The following is a 24309-nucleotide window of genomic DNA, read 5'->3' as shown; positions in this document are numbered from 1 at the left end:
TCTACTTCATAGTGTTCAAGTAAATACAACTATTAGACTGCTTTTAGATAGATTAATGCCTCTTAAAAATAAATTAGGCAATCAGAAACACTTAGCAATCACTTCTTTCAACCCAGGGTGCAACATTACACTTCAATAAAGTTGAAGCCTTTTGAGACATGGGGAAACGAAGGGGAGGCAAAAACACAAGCACTGCTGAGGCTGCTGCGGAGGAGCAATGGCAGTGACAGGGCTCACTGTGATTGCAGGCCCGAGGAGCGCCTTGGCAACTCCCTGGACAATGAGGGCCCTGATCATCTCGGTGCTGGCACTGTTGGAGTACACAGCAGCCTGAGTCTTTGTTCTGGCTTAGAAATACAGAACGCAAAGCTCAGGTAGCCCTGAACTGGTCAGAGAATGAACAAGGTGTGCAAGCTACACCTGCAGCCAGGTGTGAGTGGGGCACCCCTGGTGTTAATGGGCACCAAAACCTCTTTCTTGGGAATGACCTTTGTGCAATGCAAGTGCAATTGCTTAAGGTTTTACTAAATCTTTGAAACAAGCAAAGACCTTGGGAAAAAAAACAAAGCCTCCCCAGGCGCTTCTGTAGCACACAGTTAAGAGAGTTGGTAATTAAGGAGGTCATTTCACTTTCAAAAGCAAATCACTCACAGCTTTGATTTCCCTTCACATAAACTGAAAAGGGGCTCAGGGAATAATAAATATCGAACCTTAAAGATGTTTTTCCTTTTTTTTAGGGAAAAACATGATCCATAGTATCAGGATGCAACAGGGGCTGAAGCCCAAATGAACAGCATCCTTGCTCTGCTAGAACCGATCGGGGGTGGTGATGGCGGCTGCAATGGTGATGGTTCCAAAAGGACTTTGACAGAGGTGAATGAAAACAAACGAATGTGTTAGACATTTTCTGATGATTGTCTGCAAAAAACTCAACTACTGCTGTTTATATGAAAGGCCACTGATGTGTTAACATAAAATATTAGGTCTCTTCCAAGCCTTCTACCATATGTACTGTTATGGACTAAAACAAGGAGCTATTTTCAAGGTTTCCTCATTTCATGCTTCTGCTTCTCCCATTAATACAAAGCAAACCCTCCTTCTCTCCCTCCCTCTTGTACTCCCCTTCACAGTCAGACATCTGCTTGCTGTCTCCTTTTGCACTTCTGACTCACTCCATAACACACTTCAACTTGGCTTCCGGCTCCATTATTATGTGGCTGTCACACCACTAAGTTAAATGCTCTTCATAAAAGTCCTCATCTCACCCACCTTCTCGGGAGCATTCTACATGCAGACCATCTTCCCATAGTGTTTGTCCCAACACAGTCTTGATTCTCCTTTTGGCTGTGGCTCTTGTGTAGACATTTATATATGGATTTATAAGTTACATTTCCAGTCCAGATTTTTCCATTCGGATGCCAATTTCCCTTGGGAAATCTGACTGTCTCAAAGGTATCTCAAAATGTAACACATTCAGAGCCAAATCAGTGATTTTCCTCATCAAATGAAGCTTTTTCCCAGAATGCCTTTTGCAAACACCCAGCGACTCTTTTGGGCCTCCCTGGTGGCTCAGACGGTAAAGAGTCTGCCTGCAGTGCGGGAGACCTGGACTCCATCCCTGGCTCAGGAAGATCTCCTGGGGGAGCAACTGGCAACCCCCTCTAGCATTCTTGCCTGGAAAATCCCATGGATAAGAGGAGCTTGGCGAGCTAGAGTCCATGGGGTTGCAAAGAGTTGGACCCGACTGAGCATTTAACACACACAAGTCAGAAACGGAGGTCGGCTTTCCCCCTTACCTCTACATCTATTTCCCTCCCCAACATGTTCTTTGCCTCCTAGACACAGCAATCAGCTACTCTAGCTCCCAGCACGTTCTGGTCCCCACATGACCAGCATCTCTTGCTCAGACGACTACGAAGATTGTGGCTAAGACTGGATGGGCGCCAGGGTGGCTGTGGTCAGAGTACTTAGATCAGAGCACAAAACTGATCATGTTACCCCATCTGCTTCAAACTTTTCAGTGGTTTCTTGCTGTGTTTAAGATCCAGACGAAACAGCTTTGCATGACCACCCTCTAACTTTTATCTCATCCTACAATCCTCTCTGTGGCAGTGACACGATCTTTCTAACTCTCTACCTTCTATCCCCTTTCTGCTGACCATGTTCTTTCTCCTTCAGGGCTTTTGCATGTGACATTTCCTTGTCTTGGATTGTTCTTCCCCTCTTTAGTCTGTTAATTTCTATTCATGCTCCAAATATTAACTAAAGAAATACTTCCTTAAGGAAGTCTTCCCTAACTTACGTTTAAAATAAAAACAAAAACTCCCTACCATATAGTCTTTATAGTGCTCAGTATAGTCAAGTGTTTTTCTTTTCTGCCATGCCGCGGGACTTACAGGATCTTAGTTCCCTAAACAGGGACTAAACCTAGGCCATGGCAGTGAAAGCACCGAGTCCTAACCACTGGGCCACCAGGGAATTCCCTGTTTTGTTTTAAATACCTATATTCTTCTTAGATTATAAGCAGGAGATATTTGTTCACCATCGTAAAACGAGCATGTGAAACACAGGGAATACAGTAGTTGCTCAAAATATATTTAATGAACTAATGAATGTGAGGTATGCCGCAGGCTATGACATTCATTTCAGAAAAACAAAACACACCATAAATTTTTTACAGTGGGGGCAAGACTAGATGATCTTTCCAGTTTCTACCCAAAGCAGTGTTTTCTGAGGTTACATTTGAGGTTAAGGGCAAAGTCTGTAGGGCCAGACTGCCCGGCTTCACCACCTATGAGCTCAGCCACTATTAGGCAGTATCTCTGTGCCCTAGTGTTCTCATCTGCATGGAGCTGAGAGGACTGAATGACATGAATAAATCTAAAACACCATGAAAACAGGAAGTGTAAAATAAGTGCTATTTAAGTATTAGCTACTGTTATTACTGCTGTTACTCTTAGGGGAGCAATAAACAATTGGAGAAGGCAATGGCAACCCACTCCAGTATTCTTGCCTGGAAAATCCCATGGACAGAGGAGCCTGGAGGGCTACAGTCCATGGGTCACAAAGAGTCGGACACAACTTAGTGACTAAGCAACAACAATGAAGAGATGAAACCAAAATTTGGTATTCTGGACTGACCCAGAGCAACCTTAGGAAAATACTGACACAAATTAAACCCCTAGTATTTAATACCTGAAGCTGTGGTTAAAGCTAGCTGCCTCACTGCTTCATTGGCATGCCATGTCCACCTCTCACTGATCATCAATTGTCCATTTCTGAATGTGTGAAGCGCACTCAGCATAGCTCATGTTTCAGAATGTACATAAGGACTTTCACTTGAGATTCTTCCAAGTGGAAGAACGTTCAATGCCACTTTGTTAGAACCCAGGACCTAAAATGTATGGGTGAACACTCATTCCTGGTCGTGCAGGGTCACAGGGCTTCACAGCAGGTATCTTTTCCCTGATGCTGAGGGCAGGGCTTTCCTCTGGCCCCCACATCCCTACTGAGCAGCTGCTGCTTGCTTCTCTAAGGCTCTTAGTACTGTTTCAAGACAGGTCACTTACACTGAAGTCTGTCTTCTTTGCCAGGCACTGGTATAGAACATAGAGGGAGAGGAGTTGGGTGGAAGGAACTTCAAAAGCTTCTTGCATCATGATCTCAAAAACCACGGATAAGGCATCTGACAGGAAGACCAATGTAAAAATTAGGAAATTAGGTAACATCATCAAATCTGTATTTAACTATACATGCATGCATGCTAAGTCATTTTAATCGTGTCCAACTCTTTGTAACCCTATGGACTGTAGCCTGCCAGGCTCATGGGGTTCTCCAGGCAAAATACTCTCCAGGAGGGTTTTCATGCCCTCCTCCAGGGGATCTTCTTGACCTCAGGATCAAACCCACATGTCTTATGTCTCCTGCATTGGCAGGTGGGTTCTTTACCACTAGCACCACTGTAAGCAATCAAAAAGTGAGGCATGATAGAAAAACACAAAGAATCATGAAGCTAAATGTGGGCTGTGGCCCTAGTTCTTCTGTAAAGCAGGTCTTTCCCCTGTCTTTAGCTTCTGTTGTACACACTGCTAGGTATTAAATCAGGTGCTGTTGTACCACTGTTCTCAAGGACACAGAATAAACCACTTGATTTCTCGGTATCACCTTCATGATGATAAAATACCATTTGTCCCAGAGACTTCACAAGATTGTTGGACAGTCCAACAATACATATGAAAATGCCTCATAAACTGTGAAGCAAATTTAAGGCAGCATGTCCATCAGCTAGAAGAGCTAAGGCGTACAGAAAGAAGACAAATATATTTTCCAGGTCACCCTGGTAAGAAGAGATAGAGAGGGCTGGGTGGAATGCCCCACTGTATGTTCTGGAACTTTCTGTTTTGGAAAAAAAAGGACGAATGCTAAAGGTAATTTTAAATCCTAGGTATTATTTCAAAGACAGAAAACTGATGACTACAAAAAGGACAATCAGGTTCAATTTAAAAGAGTTGAAAGAATGGAAAGGAAATGCATATTCATAAGTTGTTAAGTCCTTGAGTTTAACACAGAAGATTCTTGTTTCCACATGAATGCTGATCACAGGAGACCAGATCTTCAGCAAGATCTGATTTATTTCCCCTCAATATTCCACAACGTAAGTGGAAGACAAGAAAATCAAGTTCAAATAATTTCCCTTATTATTTGTTGTTAAATCAGAGATGTTAACATTGGTTTAAAATATAGTGCCTGCATATAATGTTTTCAATAACAGCTGCTCTGTTAAATGGTTTTTACATATACTCATAATTATAAGAGTTAGCACTCATTTGTAGCTATTGCTAGCCAGCTGGTTTTCTATGTGTTGTCATGGTTCTAAATGAGGTCAAATGCAAGAATTTCTATATTCTTTTTGTAAATGGGTAAACTGAGATGGACAGGCAGATCAAGGAGTCACCCAGTAAGTCAGTAGCAAAAAAGAGCCTCAAAGAGATATAAACAAACAAACAGTCCCCTACCCTACCAACAAACCAGTATTTTAAAAGAACAAGTTAAAGCTAAAAATATAGTTCAGAAAAATGTTTTGCCAACTGTTCAATACTGAATTCAAAATTACACATGAATAAATAAAATTCATCTCTAATTTATATTCATTTCAGTCAGCTTGGGAAGTGAAATTAGATTGATCTATATAAGATTTCCTGTTCCTCCGTAATTATTTATGTACTTTGATATTTCCTATTTTAACAACAAAGGTATAATATTTTCTAATTTCTTGCCATAAACAATAATAATCTTCATCAGAACTTTATTTACAAAAATTCTCAACATTATTTACTCTGAATTTAGGGGGGAACCCCCAAACTCCTTTTACCCTTTCAACATTCCCTTTAACAAGAGAGAGGGGAGAAAACTGCTACTACATAATTTTCCAGTGATAAACTAGTAAGAATTTTAAAATCTGATGTTCACAGAGAATGGAAGATGAGACATGCAAAAGAGAATTATCTTTTAAAAATTATCTTTAATTTTAGTTCAATTTAGGAAACGCATGTTTAAAATGGAATGAAAATGGACAAGGGACAATAAGTATTTAAAAAAATAATATACAGCAAATTTTTTAGGCAGTCAATAACTCCAAGTCTTGTGAGAGAGAAGAGAAAGCAGGGAGGTCCTGGGTGCCCTGTCTAACCACTGCATCCCGATGCAATGGAAAAGGCTGAGGGACGAGGGATGTAACTCAATGACAGGAATCAAGGTGTCAAAAAGGAAAAATGACCACCAGTCCATATCTGTGTTCCTGCGGTAACTACCCTAACACAGGAAAGGCTCAGAACCAAGCTTGAACATGAATTGGTGGAAGGGGAAGCCAGAGTGTATCTTTACACAATGGCACAGCCTCCTCTTTCCTTCTTCACCGTCTGTGTAGCTGAGAGCACAAGCGTGCTGTACCACCCTTCCCCGTCCACGGAGACTGGCAGGGCTCCACCTGACTGCTCTGTAGGGTCTGCCACAATCCCCATCTTTCCTTGGTCCCCCCTTATTGTAGATGAAGGTTAAGAGCCACTTCAGGTTAGTTCCATGGCGCCACAGGATTTTGGGGGTAAAGAAAACTCAAGAGATCACCAATGCACTTTCTCTCTTGTTGTTATTGTTCAGTCACTAAGTCCTGTCTGACTCAGCACGCCAGACTTCCCTGTCCTTCACCATCTCCTGGAGCTTGTTCAAGCTCATGTCCATTGAGTTGATGATGCTATCTAACCATCTCATCCTCTGTCTCACCTCTTCTCCTCCTGCCCTCAATCTTTCCCAGCATCAAGGTCTTTTCCAATGAGTCGGCTCTTTGCATCAGGGGGCCAAAGTACTGGAGCTTCAGCATCAGTCCTTCCAATGAATATTCAGGGTTGAGTCCTTTAGGACTGACTGGCTTGATCTCCTTGCAGTCCAAGGGACTCTCAAGACTCTTCTGCAGCACCACAGTTCAAAAGCATCCATTCTTCAGGGCGTAGCCTCCTTTATGGTCTAATTCTCACATCCATACATGACTACTGGAAAAACTGTAACTTTGACTAGATGGACCTTTATTGGCAAAGTGATGTCTCTGCTTTTTAATATGCTGTCTAGGTTTGTCATAGCTTTTCTTCAAAGGAGCAAGCATCTTTCAATGTCATGGCTGCAGTCACCGTCTGCAGTGATTTCAGAGCCCTAGAAAATAAAATCTGTCACTGTTCCCACTTTTTCCTCATTTATTTGCCATGGAATGATGGGACTGGATCCCATGATCTTAGTTTTTTGAATGTTGAATTTTAAGCCAGCCTTTTCACTTTCATCAGGAGGCTCTTTAGTTCCTCTTTACTTTCTGCCATCCATTAGGGTGGTATCATCTGTATATCTAAAGTTGTTAGTATTCCTCCCAGCAATCTTGATTCCAGCTTGTGATGCATCCAGCCCAGCATTCCACATGAAGTACTCTGCATATAAATTATATTTAACTTATATAGCAGGGTGACAATATACAGCCTTGTCATACTCCTTTCCCAATTTGGAACCAGTCTGTTGTTCCATGTCCGGTTCAAACTGTTGTGTCTTGACCTGCATACAGCCTTCTTAGGAGACAGGTAAGGTGGTCTGGTATTCCCATCTCTTGAAGAATTTTCCACAGTTTGTTGTGATCCACACAGTCAAAAGCTTTAGTGTAGTCAATGAACAGAAATATGTTTCTTTGGAATTCCCTTGCTTTTCCTATGATCCAACAGATGTTGGGAATTTGATTCCTGGTTCCTCTGCCTTTCTAAATCCAGCTTGGACATCTGGAAGATCTTGGTTCATGTACTGCTGAAGCCTAGCTCAAAGCATTTTGAGCATGATCTTGCTATCATGTGAATTGAGCACAACTGTATGGCAGTTTGAACACTGCACTTACATCAGAGACAGGGAAACAAAAGCCTAGGGAGGTAAAATGACTTCCCTTCATAGTGCGCATGCTACTCTCTCCAGTATAAGATTTCAGGCTTATACACTTCACATGCTAGAACAACTGCGAGTAAGTAAAACAAAGTTAGCAAATTGTGCTTAAAACAAAGTCACGCTAATAGCTGAATTAATATAACCTTAACTAGCTGTGGAAGCTCAGACGGCTTTCTTGCATTAACTAAATTCACTGTCCTTTGCCCAAAGAGATGTGAACAAATACATGTGAGAAACTCAGAGGAAAGAAGACCTGGATAGGAGTCTCCTATCTGGCCACCTGATAAGGTCAATCAACTGCGCATCTATTTCTGACTGAAAGAGTGATGTACAGATGTCATTAAGAAATTTTTTAAAAAGTGCCTATATTTACTTCCCTTTGGGAACTGTAGATCCATTATAAATGGACCCGGGTTTGATTTCATACCTTTGTAATTTTCTTTCTTTATGAAATGATCCATCAGTAAGTTAAATGTATAGTTATCTGGAAAAATACCATATTGGACCTGCAATGAAAATAAAAATAAAAGTAAAATAAGAGAAAAAATTCATTAAGTTCAGTTTATAATATATGCCTATGTATTATTCAGGAAAAAAATTTGTTCCCATTAGCTTTAAAATATCTATCATTTTACAGCACCTGTGACAGTGAAATAGCAGCTGTGACTCATGCAGTTTGGTAACTGGAACTGCTGGTCAGGGTGAGAAAGTTGTGAGTGGGTGTCTGATACAAGACAACCGATGTGAAAAATAAAGCTCAATTCTAACACTTCATCATAACTAAAAAAACCCCGAACCAAACCAAGAAAATAAAAAACAACCACACTCCACTGGTTCAGTGATTCTTTTAAAAAAGTATGAATATCAACACAAAAATGGAGTCCCAAGAGAAGGCACACATTAATTACACTATGCAGCATTTTCTGGTCCTTAGTGTGCTTTTTTTCCAACTTTACTAAAATATAACTCACATGTAACATTGTGTGATTTTAAGGTGTATAACATGATCATTTAACATGCATATATATTGCAAAATGATTACTACAATAAGGCTAGTTAACACATTCACTGCCTCACATAACAATTTTCTTTGAGTGGCAGTGGTGATGAGAATATTTAAGATCTACTCTCTTGGCAACTTTCAAGAATATAATACAGTACTCTTTTTTTTTTGTCCTTTTTTTTTTTTTAAATTAAGACTACTTTTTTAAAAGCAGTTTTAGATTCACAGCAAAATTCAGGGAAAGACAGAGATTTTTCCATACAACTCCAATTCCCACACAGGCATAGTCTTTTCCTTTATCAATATTCCCTAACAGAGTGACTTCTTTATTACCGTTTATGAAATTTCACTGACACATTATAACCACACAAAGTCCATGGTTTACATTATTGTCCACTCTTACTGTTGTAGATTCTATGAGTTTGGACAAATATATAATGCCACCTGCCCTTCTATTACACTTTTCCTACTCCTTTGTTGCCTTATTTTGTATTGGATGAGTTTCCAGCCTGCTCTGCTCACCCCTCCTGCAATCTTTCTTCTCTCTCCCTTCTTTGGAATTTTGTTTTTTTTTTTTTTACTTTATTTTACTTTACAATACTGTATAGGTTTTGCCATACATTGACATGAATCCAGCACAGGTGTATATGCGTTCCCAAACATGAACCCCCCTCCCACCTCCCTCCCCATAACATCTCTCTGCTCTTAACTACAGTCATTACGCTATACATTAGATCCTCAGAACTGACTCATCTTTGGAAGTCTGGATCCTTTGACCACCAGCTCCCCATTTCCACCCTCCTTCACCAGACCCTGATATCCATTATTCTACACTGTTTCTATGAGTTCTGCTTTTTCAGATTTCACACATAAGTGAGATCATGAGGTATTTGTCTTTCTTTAAATGACTTATTCTACTTTGCAAAATGCTCTTAAGGTTTGTCCATATCATCTCAAATGGCAGAAGTTCCTTTTGAAAGGCTAAATATCCCACTGCATGTATATGTATAGGCTTCTCTGGTAGTTTGGATAGTAAAGAATCTGCCCGCAATGCAGGAGACCCAGGTTTAGCCCGCCTCCCACCCCACACACATTTTCTTTATCCATTCACCTGTAAGTGGACACTGAGGTTTCCATGGCTTGGCTGTTGTTAACAATGCTTCAATGAACATGGGGTTGCAGGTATCCCTTTGAGACAGTGATTTCACCTCCTTTGGATATATAACCAGAAGTGGATTTGCTGGATCATATGGTATTTCTATTTTTAATTTCTTGAGTGATCTCCATACTATTTCCCATACTGGCTGTACCAATTTACATTCCCACCAACAGTGCCCCCTTTTCGCCCTCTTCTTGCCAGCATCTGTTATCTCTTGTCTCTGAGTTTTTAAAGACCCAAGAAACCAGAGATTTTTGTGCCTTCCTGTGTGATTTTCATGCACAATGAAGTCTGACTACTAACCATCTAAACTGTGGTTACATATTTATTTTAAATTCTTATTTCAGCAGGATTACCCACTCCCATCAACCACCAGAAACATCCAAGGAATTTTTTTTTCCAATTACACCCATCCTCCTTGAGAAATTCTGATAATCCTAAACCCCAGTTGTCAGTCTGCTGAACTGAGTCACTATTACTAGCAGACTGTACAGAATGCCTCAAATGTGCTGAAATACCAAAAAAAACAAACAAACAAAGACATTCAGAAGCTACTGTTTTAAAAGTTGCAGCCCATGGGCAGTGTTTAAATTTATCAAAGCAATCATTCAATCTGCGATAATCCGTAATGCAGGGTAAAAACAAAATATTTTAGAATGATAATTCATTAAAGCTGGAAGGAAACAAACTTAGGAATCAACTGGTCAGTGATTCTCAACCCTGGCTGCAAAAATCAACATGTAAGCTTTAAAAAGACACCAATGAGGTATGAATGGGCAGAGCACAGAGGATCAGGGGGTGGGGGCGGTGGGGCTAGTGAAACTAGCCCATATGATACAATAATGGTAGACGTGGGTCATTATACCTTGTTCAAAGCCATAGAGTAAACACAGACTTTTGAGTGACTTGTGTTTCAATGCAGGTTCATCACTGTAATAAATGGCTCACTTGGATGAGGACTGCTGATAACGGGGGAGGCATGTCCCCGCAAGTGCAGGGACAGGAAACATATGGAAAATTTCTGTACCTTCTGTTCAATTTTGCTGTGAAACTAAAATTGCTCTAAAAAATAAAATCTAAAAAAAAATTTAAAAAACCAATTAAAATAAAATACCAATGCCTAGGCTCCAGAAAGACCAATTAAGTTAGAATCCTGGGGGTGGAGAAAGCCATCTATAATTTTTAAAAGCTTCTTACATGACTCTAATCGGCAGCCAAGGGTGGAAATCACTGATTTGGTACACCTCACTTGACTTAGAGCTGAAAAAACTAAGACCCAAAAGAATAAAATTACTATTTGCCTAAAGTGAAAGTGTTAGTTCATCAGTCGTGTACGACTCTCTGCAACCCCATGGACTGTAGCTCACCAGGCTCCTCGTCCATGGAATTCTCTAGGCAAGAATACTGCAGTGGGTAGCCATTCCCTTCTCCATGGGATCCTTCCCAATTCATGGACTGAACTCAGGTCTCCTATACTGCAAGCAGATTCTTTACCATTTGAGACACCAGGGAAGCCCATTTGCCTAAGGTTAAGAACAATTGGTAGAATTTATGGTGTTATACCTTGGGTCTTCTGACTCTCTGTCTGGTGTGTTCTTCACTAAAAGACTAGTAATAAAAAAAAGTAAGATAGAAATATTAGATTTATCAGTGAACCTGCTTATCTACTTTATCCAATTATAAGCTTCCCAAGAGTAAGGATAGGGTGTTGCCCATTTTTGCGACAATGCCATGCCCAGCACAACACCTCACATACAATCTGTCCGCAATGTATATCAAGTTAAACTGGTAATCAAGTAAGTCACAGGGACAAAGACTCCCCAAAACAGATTCAGTATTTCTTTTTGAGTTAAAAAACAGAAGGTTCAGTGACACTACAGATATAATACAGTTCCAGAGAAACATTATTAAAGTCTTGTTATAGGCCAAACCAGGATTGTAGCTTGAGATTCACAATAACAACGTTCTAACTTTTGTTTATTTTGTCCTTATTTCATACTACAAGGGGAATGAAGAGTCAGTTGCTGGGTGAACTGTAACATTCAGAAAGGTCTAATTGCAGGGGCTTCCGGGGATTGAGGACTTAGGAAGACATGTTCTGAATAATCTAGGAAGTCTGTCTTTTCAAAAATGTGTAAGAGATATGAATGCTCTGGAGACTGTACTCTAGAAAATGGTCACGTCTTTTACCCTAAATGTCACCAAAGGAAACTAGGCAAAAACCCCAAGACTTAGGGATCAAGAATGAAATGCCCACCAACAGAGTTTCTGTGATTGGAGTACTAACTTTTCCCTTTCACCTCTCCATTTTTAAATCACTATGCTTGGAAAAGCCACAGCTACAGGAATATTTATTTTTAATGTGCTGATTAATTTATACCAACTCCATTCTAAAAGATTCAGTTCAGTTGAGTTGCTCAGTCGTGTCTGACTTTTTGTGACCCCATGAATCGAGCACGCCAGGCCTCCCTATCCATCACCAACTCCCAGAGTTCACTCAAACTCATGTCCAGTGAGTCGGTGATGCCATCCAACCATCTCATCCTCTGTCATCCCCTTCTCCTTCTGCCCCCAATCCCAGCATCAGAGTCTTTTCCAATGAGTCAACTCTCTGCATGAGGTGGCCAAAGTATTGGAGTTTCAGCTTCAGTATCAGTCCTTCCAACGAACACCCAGGACTGATCTCCTTTAGGATGGACTGGTTGGATCTCCTTGCAGTCCAAGGGACTCTCAAGAGTCTTCTCTAATACCACAGTTCAAAAGCATCAATTCTTCAGCACTCAGCTTTCTTCACAGTCCAATTCTCACATCTATACATGACCACTGGAAAAACCACAGCCTTGACTAGACAGACCTTTGTTGGCAAAGTAATGTCTCTGCTTTTGAATATGCTGTCTAGGTTGCTCATAACTTTCCTTCCAAGGAGTAAGTGTGTTTCAATTTCATGGCTGCAGTCACCATATGCAGTGATTTGGGAGCCCAAAAATATAAAGTCTGACACTGTTTCCACTGTTTCCCCATCTATTTCCCATGAAGTGATGGGACTGGATGCCATGGTCTTCATTTTCTGAATGTTGAGCTTTAAGCCAACTTTTTCACTCTCCTCTTTCACTTTCATCAAGAGGCTTTTTAGTTCCTCTTCACTTTCTGCCATAAGGGTGGTGTCATCTGCATATCTGAGGTTATTGAGATCTCTCCCGGCAATCTGGATTCTAGTTTGTGCTTCTTCCAGCCCAGCGTTTCTCATGATGTACTCTGGATATAAGTTAAATAAGCAGGGTGACAATATACAGCCTTGATGTACTCCTTTTCCTATTTGGAACCAGTCTGTTGGTCCATGTCCAGTTCTAACTGTTGCTTCCTGACCTACATATAGGTTTCTCAAGAGGCAGGTCAGGTGGTCTGGTATTCCCATCTCTTGAAGAATTTTTCAGTTTATTGTGATCCATACACTCAAAGGCTTTGGTATAGTCAATAAAGCAGAAATAGATGTTTTTCTGGAACTCTCTTGCTTGTTCAATGATCCAGCAGATGTTGGCAATTTGATCTCTGGTTCTTCTACCTTCTCTAAAACCAGCTTGAACATCTGGAAGTTCACAGTTCACGTATTGCTGAAGCCTGGCTTGGAGAATTTTGAGCATTACTTTACTAGCATGTGAGATGAGTGCAATTGTGCAGCAGTTTGAGCATTCTTTGGCATTGCCTTTCTTTGGGATTGGAATGAAAACTGACCTTTTCCAGTCCTGTGGTCACTGCTGAGTTTTCCAAATTTGCTGGCATATTGAGTGCAGCACTTTCACAGCATCATCTTTCAGGATTTGAAACAGCTCAACTGGAATTCCATCACCTCCACTAGCTTTGTTCAGTTATGCTTTCTAAGGCCCACTTGACTTCACATTCCAGGATATCTGGCTCTAAGTGAGTGATGACACCATCGTGATTATCTGGTCGTGAAGATCTTTTTGGATAGTTCTTCTGTGTATTCTTGCCACCTCTTCTTAATATCTTCTGCTTCTGTTAGGTCCATACCATTTCTGTCGTTTATCAAGCCCATCTTTGCATGAAATGTTCCCATGGTATCTCTAATTTTCTTGAAGAGATCTCTAGTCTTTCCCATTCTGTTATCTGAGGGCAAATAAATTTAAAAGCTATTTCTTGTACTATTCTCTGCTGTAATGTAATGGAACATGTAATGGTACAGGCACCATCTTGCCTATACTGAGAATAAGCTGCAAATACCAGCAAACCACTCACCTTATTTACAAGGGTATATAAGGCTTTGTCTTCTGCACCATATTTCAGACACTGCCTAATCCACGTGTGGATAGTCCAGTCTCTCAGGTACCAGCAGTTGGGGCTGTGTCGAAATCTAAATAAAGCACAAGAAGAGAAAAAACTGGTTTTAACTCTTAGATGTCAACGCCAAAATCCATCTTCCATCAGCAGGTCCCCCTCTGAGGAATTTACATATGATCATAAAAGTCAGGAAGGCCAACAGCTAATAAAATTGAGGATAAAACTCATTAACATCTGAAATGGGAAAGAGAAGGTAAAATAACAGTAATAAAAATATTATAAAAATTTTACTCCTTATTTATATTCCCTAATTCAATATCTTGTTTTAATATGAGATTTATGAAAAATGATTTCAGGAATATGCTATACTAGAAGACAGATATGGAAGTTCATTGGAAAAGGAAATGGCAACCCACTCGAGTATTCTTGCCTGGAGAATCGCATGTACTGAGGAGCCTGGCGGACTGTGGTCAGTCCACGGGGTCACAGACAGTCCAACACAACTGTGTGACTGAATAACAACAATGGAAGCTCATACTTTAGAGGTTTAAAACAGATGAAGCAAAAAATGAAAACTAGAACATAGCAATTGTAGAGGAAAATCAGCTGTGAGTTACATTGCTATTTCTTGAGGCAGTTAGGAGAGATTGGGACACTCTTCAGTGAATTGAAAGAAAAAAAAAAAAGAATTAAAGAAATAAGCAAAATTTAGCATTCAGGCCCTCCAGGATCCACAATCATTCTGACTTTCACACAGCTCCATTCCAGCACTTCAGTCTACCTCCTCTTGCTTCCTGCTGCTCCCCACATGGTTTTTAAAGGCCTAAGCTGTGCAAGCTGAGGTGTATATAGTACCAGTATTCCCACAAAGGAATGGAACTTGGAAGGGAATTCAAATGCTAGTCTTGCCATGAGCTGGCACACATTGGCTGGAGCAGCTTTTGCTTGCTCCTGGGGTCTGTGCCATGAGGCTGAGTGACAGGGGAGGAGAGGGGCGATGGGCATGAGGAGGCCACATAAAGGGCTGTGCTGTCCTCTAGCTGCTTATCTGTTTTGACCTGGACGGTTCCTCGAACATCATCTCATGTCAGCTCAAGCCTGCACCTTTTCTTTGAACCTTCAGGAAGTGGAAGCAGGTCAATCTCTGGACCCCACAAAACTAAAAAAGTCAATTTGTCTTCTTATTATAGATACAAAAGGCAAGACAAAAACTTAAAGTGAAAGAATGTTGTGCCATATTTGAGAGTTGGGGCTACAGGCTAATACTGGGGGTTTGCAGAGGCCAGTTATTCAATGTGCCACCTGCTATTTCCTGCCATCTGGTATTGGGATAGTTTCCTGCTGACTAGGTTTTCTGCCAAAGTAAAAGCTGAGAGAAAGAGAGCAAGTGAGAAGTAGTACTTAATTTAGGCTGTTTATTAGTGATCTGTTGAGAGATTTGACAAAAATAAGATTTGAAGATATGTTTTAGATTTAGTCATGCAGCCCTGTCTACTCTTTTGAATGCTTTACATTTGGCTGGAAAAGTTTTTCTCACTTGATCTTTCCTTACAGAATTAACCCCTTTAAAAGCAGAGAGATAGAAATATGTCAAATTATGTTTAAGATGAGAGTGACCTGGCCAGAGAAAGGCCATTGTATAAGTGCCCTATATATGGTATAATGAGATCCTCTGCATAGAAATGAAAACATACCTTTTAGTATTTCACGCTTTCCCTCACATTTTAAAATCAGTAGCTGAGCTAATTGAGCTTCCTTCCTTGTTACTCTGAAAAATCTGAGATTTTAAGTGTAACAACCAATTAAAAGCTAATTTTATTATTATTATAATTGTTAAAGTCAAGTGAAATACCAGCTGTATTGCCTAAAGATGCTGATGCTTCCTTGGTAGCCTGAAGGCTTCCTGGACAGCGACCAGCGGGGCGGGGGTGACTGCCTTGCTCAACACTGATTCCTTGGTGCCTGACACATTTTGTGGCCCATGATAGGTTTTTAACAAATCATAAAAGAGCTTTAATCAACACTGATCATTATGCTAACTTCTATGGTTATTTTAAAATTATAAATTCCCTGTTTGGGCATTTATAATCTCATTACAAAAATAATGCCTTAGGAAGCATCACGACGAACAAAGCTAGTGGAGGTGATGGAATCCCAGCTGGGCTATTTCAAATCCTAAAAGATGATGCTGTGAAAGTGCTGCACTCAGTAAGCCAGCAAATTTGGAAAACTCAGCAGTGGCCACAGGACTAGATAAGGTCAGTTTTTACTCCAATCCCAAAGAAAGGCAATGCCAAAGAATGTTCAAACTACCACACAATTGCACTCATCTCACACAGTAGCAAAATAATGCTCAAAATTCTCCAAGCCAGGCTTCAATAGTACGTGAACCGTGAACCTCCAGATGTTGAAGCTGGATTTAGAAAAATCAGAGGAACCAGAGATCAAACTGCCAACATCCACTGGATCACAGAAAAAGCAAGAGAATTCCAGAAAAAACATCTACTTCTGCTTTATTGACGACATTAAAGCCTTTGACTGTGTGGATCACAACAAACTATGGAAAATTCTTTAAGAGATGGGAATACCAGACCACCTTAATCACCTCCTGGAAAAACTATATGCAGGTCAAGAAGCAACGGTTAGAACTGGACGTGGAACCACAGACTGGTTCCAAATCGGGAAAGGAGTACATCAAGGCTGTATATTGTCACCTTGCTTATTTAACTTATATACAGAGTACATCATGCGAAATGCAGGCTGGATGAAGCACAAGCTGCAATCAAGATTGTCGGGAGAAATATCAATAAGCTCAGATATGCAGATGACACCACCCTTAAGGCAGAAAGTGAAGAAGAACTAAGGAGCCTCTTGATGGTGAAAGAAGAGAGTGAAAAAGCTGGCTTAAAACTCAACATCCAGAAAAAACTAAGGTCATGGCATCTGGTACCATCACTCCATGGCAGATAGATGGGGAAACAATGGAAACAGTGACAGGCTTTATTTTCTTGGGCTCCACAATCACCACAGACACTTGCTCCTTGGAAGAAAAGCTATGACAAAACTGCAGAGCGTATTAAAAAGCAGAGACATTACTTTGCCAACAAAGGGCCGTCTAGTTAAAGCTATGGTTTTTCCAGGAGTTATGTATGGATGTGAGTTGGACCATAAAGAAGGCTATGACCTGATGAATGGATGCTTTTGAACTGTGGTGTTGGAGAAGAGTCTTGAGAGTCCCTTGGACTGCAAGGAGATCAAGTCAGTCAATCCTAAAGGACTCAACCCTGAATAGTCAATGGAAGGACTGATGCTGAAGCTCCAATACTTTGAAGTATGCGAAGAGCTGACTCATTAGAAAAGGCCCTGATGCTGGGAAAGATTGAGGGCAGGAGGAGAAGGGGATGACAGAGGATGAGATGGTTGGAGGCCATCACCGTCTCAATGGACACGGGTTTGAGTGGACTTGGGAGTTGGTGATGGATAGGGAGGCCTGGTGTGCTGTGGTTCATGGGGTCACAAAGAGTCGGACTGAGCGACTGAACAACAGCAACAAAAATAACATACTGGGTTGGCAAAAGAAAGTTTGTTCAGGTTTTTCTGTACCATCTTTCACATTAATCCAAATGAACTTTTTGGCCAACCCCATATAAACCAGTTTAACAATAATACAAGGGGTGGGGACATGATGAATGCTAAAGATAGAAAGGGTGCTGACAGACGTTACAGATGTTTTTGATAACAGTGGTTGCTACGTTTAGTCTATTTTTCCTTCAAAAGCAAAAAATTGTCAATTACCTCCTTTACCCACGGCTGTTTCAATCTCATTTAAACCTAATCTTCTGCTCTAGGTTGTCTCCAGTTCAGTTCAGTTGCTCAGTCATGTCTGACTCTTCGCGACCCCATGAATCACAGCACACCAGGCCTCCCTGTCCATCACCAACTCCCGGAGTTCACTCAGACTCACGTCCATCGAGTCAGTGATGCCATCCAGCCATCTCATCCTCTGTCTTCCCCTTCTCCTCCTGCCCCCAACCCCTCCCAGCATCAAAGTCTTTTCCAATGAGTCAACTCTTCGCATGAGGTGGCCAAAGTATTGGAGTTTCAGCCTCAGCATCAGTCCTTCCTAAGAAATCCCAGGGCTGATCTCCTTTAGAATGGACTGGTTGGATCTCCTTGCAGTCCAAGGGACTCTCAAGAGTCTTCTCCAACACCACAATTCAAAAGCATCAATTCTTCGGCGCTCAGCCTTCTTCCTGGTCCAACTCTCACATCTATACATGACTACTGGAAAAACCATAGCCTTGACCTGACGAACCTTAGTCGGCAAAGTAATGTCTCTGCTTTTGAATATGCTATCTAGGCTGATCATAGCTTTCCTTCCAAGGAGTAAGCGTCTTTTAATTTCATGGCTGCAGTCACCATCTGCAGTGATTTTGGAGCCCCAAAAAAAGTCTGACACTGTTTCCACATATATTCCCATGAAGTGATGGGACCGGATGCCATGATTAAGTGACCATTAAAGTTATTTCTTTTCTTTCTGATGGACTTTAAAATAAGAGCACCGTCACCATACCCAACCAAACACCCTTTTCTTCTATTCACGATCAGCAGACTATTTTCAGGCTTTGAAAGAGTACCAAAGATTGACACAATCTACCTACAGACCTTCAAAGCTGAGATGAAAATTTGTGTACAGCCTTTCGCTAACCTTCTGAGGCTAACTTTTAACACATGGAGAAACAGAGAAGTCGTCTCAAATCTTTTGTCACATTTTACTTCTTAGAAGTCTAAAGGGAAAGTTACTCAAATCCTCACATAACTAATATTGGAAGATATGTCAACAGGCTCACATGGGTCTTCACTAAGCTAACTCCCTTTCCCATCCTAGAGCAGGGCTACTTGGTGTGATCTCTGTTCTGTGAGACCTAATAATCCAGACACAGCTGTGACCAGGGCATTTTCAACTAAGTGACAACTTGAAATCAATTTAGGAGTTAGAAGCAAACATGTATTAGGCACACACACATTATGACATACGCTGCTCAAAGTGCAATTCCTACATCTCCTAGCCAGGCAACAAGTAAACTCCTTTTTAAGTCCTCATCAGCATTAAAAAAAAAAAAAAAAAAAAAAAGCACACAACTTATCCAACCGTCTAGAATACAAACCACTCAAGAGCACTGAGATGGGTCCAACTTTGGATGGTGAGTTTAAGAATTCTCTGTCAGTGACTCTTTAAGCAGTTCAGACAGAAACACTCAGGCTCTTTTCAGACCTGCCAGTGGTAATATGATAGCCAGGTAAGTCTCTGGAATGGGTACTCTCCTGGAACGACTGCAAACTGCCAGGCCAGCATGCTCCCTTTCAGCCAAGGGAAAGGCAAAGAGACAAGAACACAACTAACACATTGATTTTCCAAATTGCCTGCAAACAGACTGGCTTTTGTTCTTGCCTGGTGGGACCACCAGCCTGGCAGATTACAGGCAGCCACTGTAGGAGTCCCCTCTGTGCCCCATGCCATCAGCTGTTTGCTCACCTCGACAGAAGCTTTATTATTGTCCACGCCAGCAGGCTGCCAAGCTAGGCAAACCGTGTGAGTGTGGAAAAGATAAACAGATGCAACCCAAATAACCCCAACAAGGCTTGTGCTCACAAACACAAGAGACCTTCTGAGCTTCCCAGTTATAAAACAGAAGCAAACTTGACAGTTCTATGGATGTAAGTATTTTCTTGGAAGCAAGAAGGGACACAAAGAAGAAGGAGAGGATGAAGCATGCTCTCAAGCTCTGGCTCTATTAGTTCCCAAAGCTGGTATCCCATGGCTGAAGAGACATCTGTCCACAGTGCTAAGTGGGGTTTCCAGGTGAAGCCAGAACTTGCCCAGGCCAGTCAAACAGCAGGTACGGAGAAGCTTTCTGTCCTCAAAAATCAAGCAACATTCTGGACTTTTCGGGGCATCTGCCATCACTACATTGCATTCAAGACTGATGTCACCAGGAAGGAAGGAGAGCAGAGTCACATTGCATGCATGACATGGGGCAAAAGTCTTTGCTACCCTTTGAGATACCTTAGAAGAGGAGAGCAGTTCTGTAAGTGAAGTTGAGAGTGAAGAGAAACACACCAGACACTTATTATGATTTACATACGAGGGACTTCACTTTGTGTACAAGTCACACCAGATTTCCTATGTGTAACCAATTTCATTTAAAAAAAAAAAATGCCATCGACTTCCTTCTATGGGTTCAACTGAAGGTTACTGTTGTAGGCCTAAGTGGTGATGCGCCTCAGCTCCTTCAGTATCACAGATAAAAGCGCTCCTGGCTGAGCAGGACTAATGCACAGATGCCAGAGCCTGGAGCTCAGCGGCCCCACCATTCAGCTGCAGTGCTGGCTCTTCCATATGAATGAGCAAGCTTTCCACAACATTTATCTGATTATGAGAGCCACCATCCTTAAACATACATATGCAGCTTTCCCTCCTCCCGAGTGAATTCTGTATCCTGTGGCAACAGGCTTTACAGATGGAGACCTCAGCCCCTGAGCTGGGTAGACATGGAGATTTGAGGGGGGTGGGGGGCGGGAGGGGGGTGGGGCTGGCGTAAAAGGAGGACAGGAAGAACGCCAGGAAGAAAACACAGCTGGTTCCAGGGCTTGCAGTGTGGACTGGAAATCTTATCAATGTCACAAAGTGTGTAACTATTAAAAGGTTTTGAGTGCTTCCCTGAACTAGAACCAACGAGCAAGAGAGTGTTCTGTGACTATTCAGACCAGAATCTGATTCAATCATGGCCATCCACTTTCTAATTCTACTAGGATAATTACTTTTTTTTCCATCCTGATGGAAATCCTGCTTTCATCAATTATTAGTTGGCCTCAACTACCACAAATAAAACAAGTTTTGATGTAACAGTTTTCTAATGACTATTATATCTTTTGCAAGGTTAACAGAGGAGTCCAATATAGGAATTGATAATAGAGACGTCCATATTCCAGATTAAAACTACTTTCTTGCTTGAGATCCCAGATTCCTACTTTCATAGGGGAACTTCAGGCAATTTTAACTTTCAAAAAATGTCCTGACTGTGCATGAAGTGATGCATCAAGAGCAAGAATCTCCTCCAAAACATTCCCCTGGCAAATGTTGAATCAGTTGGGACTTGTACATTTTCAATGAATTTATTATCTACCTCTGAGGCAGATAAAAATGCCTTTTAAAAAAAGTTTTAACACTTTTTTTCTTTTTTAAGAAACAGGTTTATAGAGCTATAACATACAAACAGTAAAATTCACACTTTTCAGTGTATTTGTGACTTTTGACAAATGCATCCAGTTGCATAACCACCACCATGGTCACATTGTAAGAACCGTTTTATTACCCCGAAAAATTCTTAATGCCTCGCTTAGAGTCAGCTTCTTTGGGGTTTGCTGGCTAATTTAGGCAAATTTTATATAGATACTTCCTAAAGAGTTATTAATTTCTGACCCTAGAGTTATTAATTTTATGAGGAAAAGCAATCCCCATTAGTTTGTAATTTACATTCTGCCAATTTCCAAAACAGAATTTGAAAAAATTAAAACTCAGTGTACAAGTAGTTTCCTCTGAGTCCTATACACAGCCATTAGACATCTGATATTTCTGTTTGCCATTCTAAAAAGTAAGTGGATTTTTGGTAGAGACTAACACAAGCATAGAATTTTACAAATGTGGAGTGCTAAATAAATCCAGCACAATAACACTTTTTAAAAGTGAAGATGGATAACAGAAGGACTTGTTAGATATCAAAGTCGAAGTCTAAATTTGTCAGACCCAGAGCTTAAAAACAAGGTCACCTGTATTTCACCTGATAATAATGAAATAACACTTCACATTGAGAAACTACTCTAGGAGAAACACTCTATTTTCCACATCCATGCAAGGACAAATAGGACCTACATCCCCAAATGATTCTGTCTTCTCTCTGATCTGGCTATTGTTTAGCCAGATTGACATCACCCTATATAAAAGACCTATTTTTCAATCACCACGTCAATATTTAGCAAGTAGCTACACTGTACCACATGATTTGTACTTTATCCCTGCTGGTCCACCCGGTTTCCTCTAATTTCAAACAATCTTAAGGATGACAGCTCTTCCTTTCTGATGTGCTTAGTTGCTCAGTCTGATGCTTTGCAACTCCACGGACTGCAGTCTGCCAGGCTCCTCTGTCCATGGGGATTCTCCAGGCAAGAATACTGCAGAGGGTTGCCATACTTTCCTCCAGGAGATCTTCCCAACCCAGGGATCCAACCCAGGTCTCCCACATTGCAGGCAGATTCTTTACTGACTGGGCCACCAGAGAAGCCCTTCCAGATACAGAAAGAGAAAACCTATAGCCTGACTATGCTTTGCTGTTCTTTCTCTCATGGTTTACAAAGCACAGGAGCCAGTCAGATGAAGCCAACTGCTCTTTGTCTGAAGCCTACTGTTTTTATCAGCCTCTAAAAGGTGATGAATATGGATAACAGGTGAGGATTATTTGCAGGGAGAACTGGAAAAGAAAAAAGTATTCACGGTGATTGCTGATGTGCTCCCCTGGCGAAGGTCCTAAAACCATTCAATGTCCATCTTTGTGGCCAACAACTGACCTGTCAGTGAAACTGCATCCAGAAGTGTCTGGTGGGGCTTCTCCAGCCACTTGCAAGCTGGACACACAGATTACCTTCATGCCTGAGGTGGTGGGGTGCAAGGTGAAGCTAAAGGCAGAGGGCCTTTCTCTCAGAATAGCAGGAAGCTGAAAAAATTGGATTTTGGATCCAGTCCTATTTATGAAAACACACAGAGTTGTGGGAACTGGCTTGAGTTGGACAGAGATATGGCAAGTATTTTTGGTTTTCAGTGGAAATCTATGAGCCAGTTTTAAAAAGATGTCAACATTTCCTGATGTCTTCTAAAGTTCTGGCTAGGAACTTCAGACAGAACTTCTGCAAAATAGTGAATAATAAGATCACTAAAGACAGGAAAATCACATACATTAATTAAGCAGGGCTAAGCTGTATATCTGAAGAGTTCTGAGGGAGGGGAAGGTGCAGAAGCAAAAGGAGGAAAACAAACAAAATATGGAATTTAGAATTTCTGGAGTATTTTAGGCTCAGTGAAGGTGTCAGGATTAAGTCTGCCACCAAAGAAATGAGCAGGCAGAGAGGCCTGGCCCAGGGGATGGTGCACACCAGCGTAAAAGCAGAGAAGAGTTAAGCTGATGTTGAGCAGATTTACACATCTTTTTGTGTGTGGGATTATGGATCTCTTTTGGGATATTTCTGATGGAAGAGAAGCTCAGCACTAATCAGGGTATCTTAAGAATCATATATATATATTTTTTTTTTTAATAAAGAAGAAAAGCATCTCAGTGTTTTAAACATTTTGATTCTCTAATACATGGAAAAGTTAAATCTCAAAAGATTCTGTTTATAGGAAAAGGTAAGGCTGGATTTCCTTCCAGCTATACAACTCAAGTTCATAGCTAGTTTCTATTTCTGTAGCTCTACTGGTTTCAATATTAAACCTTTAAGCAAAGGCAGAGGACAAGTTTTCCCTTTTTGTGTGTTCGACAACAGTAGGCATTTGATGATTTAGCAATAGTGACTAGGCCTTTAGGACTATATAACTACCAATAATGTATGTTGAAACTCATGAGTAATATTTACATTTGAAACAATAATCCACCTCTGGTTTTGAAGTATTATCCTGCCTATAAACAGATGAAGCCAGGAGGAAATACTGCCTTTTTATTCAAGGTAGGTGGAGTTCAGAGATGGCAGAGAAGTGGAATAAAATGTGGTCATTCTGGAAAGCCACCTACTCCTCACTTCTGCCCCCTGCCATCTCCTTGCAATAAGTTCAGGGAACAGACAAGCTGATGGGAGATTGAAACCAAAAACAGGACAGAGAGAGAGAAAAAAAGAGAAAGAGAGAGAGTGTGTGTGAGTGTGAGTTTAACTGCTAAGTTGTGTCCGACTCTACGACCCTGTGGACTGTAGCCCGCCAGGCTCCTCTGACCATGGGATTTCCTGGGCAAGAATTCGAGAGTGGATTGCCATTTCTTTCTCTATGGGATCTTCCTGACCCAGAGATCGAACCCATGTCTCCCGCATGGCAGATGGATTCTTTACCACTGAGCCAACGGGGAAGCCCGAAACAGGAGTTCAGTTCAGTTCAGTTCAGTCACTCAGTCGTGTCCGACTCTTTGCGACCCCATGAATCGCGGCACGCCAGGCCTCCCTGTCCATCACCAGCTAGCTCCCGGAGTTCACTCAGACTCACGCCCATTGAGTCAGTGATGCCATTCAGCCATCTCATCCTCGGTCGTCCCCTTCTCCTCCTGCCCCCAATCCCTCCCAGCATCAGAGT

The 24309-nt window shown here is 41.3% G+C and overlaps 1 protein-coding gene across 2 annotated transcripts in view; it reads right to left on the bottom strand.

Moving 5' to 3' along the window:
- Positions 1-24309, bottom strand: part of MRPS27 (mitochondrial ribosomal protein S27) — a 102690-nt gene that overhangs the window by 9180 nt on the left and 69201 nt on the right. Inside the window, exons 5-8 of one of the 2 annotated variants that reach the window (XM_068990568.1) lie at positions 13881-13995; positions 11190-11234; positions 7892-7970; positions 3570-3685 (exon numbers count right to left, since the gene is read on the bottom strand). In XM_068990568.1, the coding sequence (XP_068846669.1) occupies positions 3570-3685; positions 7892-7970; positions 11190-11234; positions 13881-13995 (355 nt within the window). The remainder of the gene's footprint in view (positions 1-3569; positions 3686-7891; positions 7971-11189; positions 11235-13880; positions 13996-24309) is intronic. The other variant, XM_068990567.1, reaches the window with a different exon arrangement.

This window comes from Capricornis sumatraensis, chromosome 18 (genome assembly GCF_032405125.1).
Source record: "Capricornis sumatraensis isolate serow.1 chromosome 18, serow.2, whole genome shotgun sequence".
Lineage (NCBI taxonomy): Eukaryota > Metazoa > Chordata > Mammalia > Artiodactyla > Bovidae > Capricornis > Capricornis sumatraensis.
Note: the sequence above shows the minus strand (reverse complement) of the source record. Positions and strands in the feature narration are given on the sequence as shown.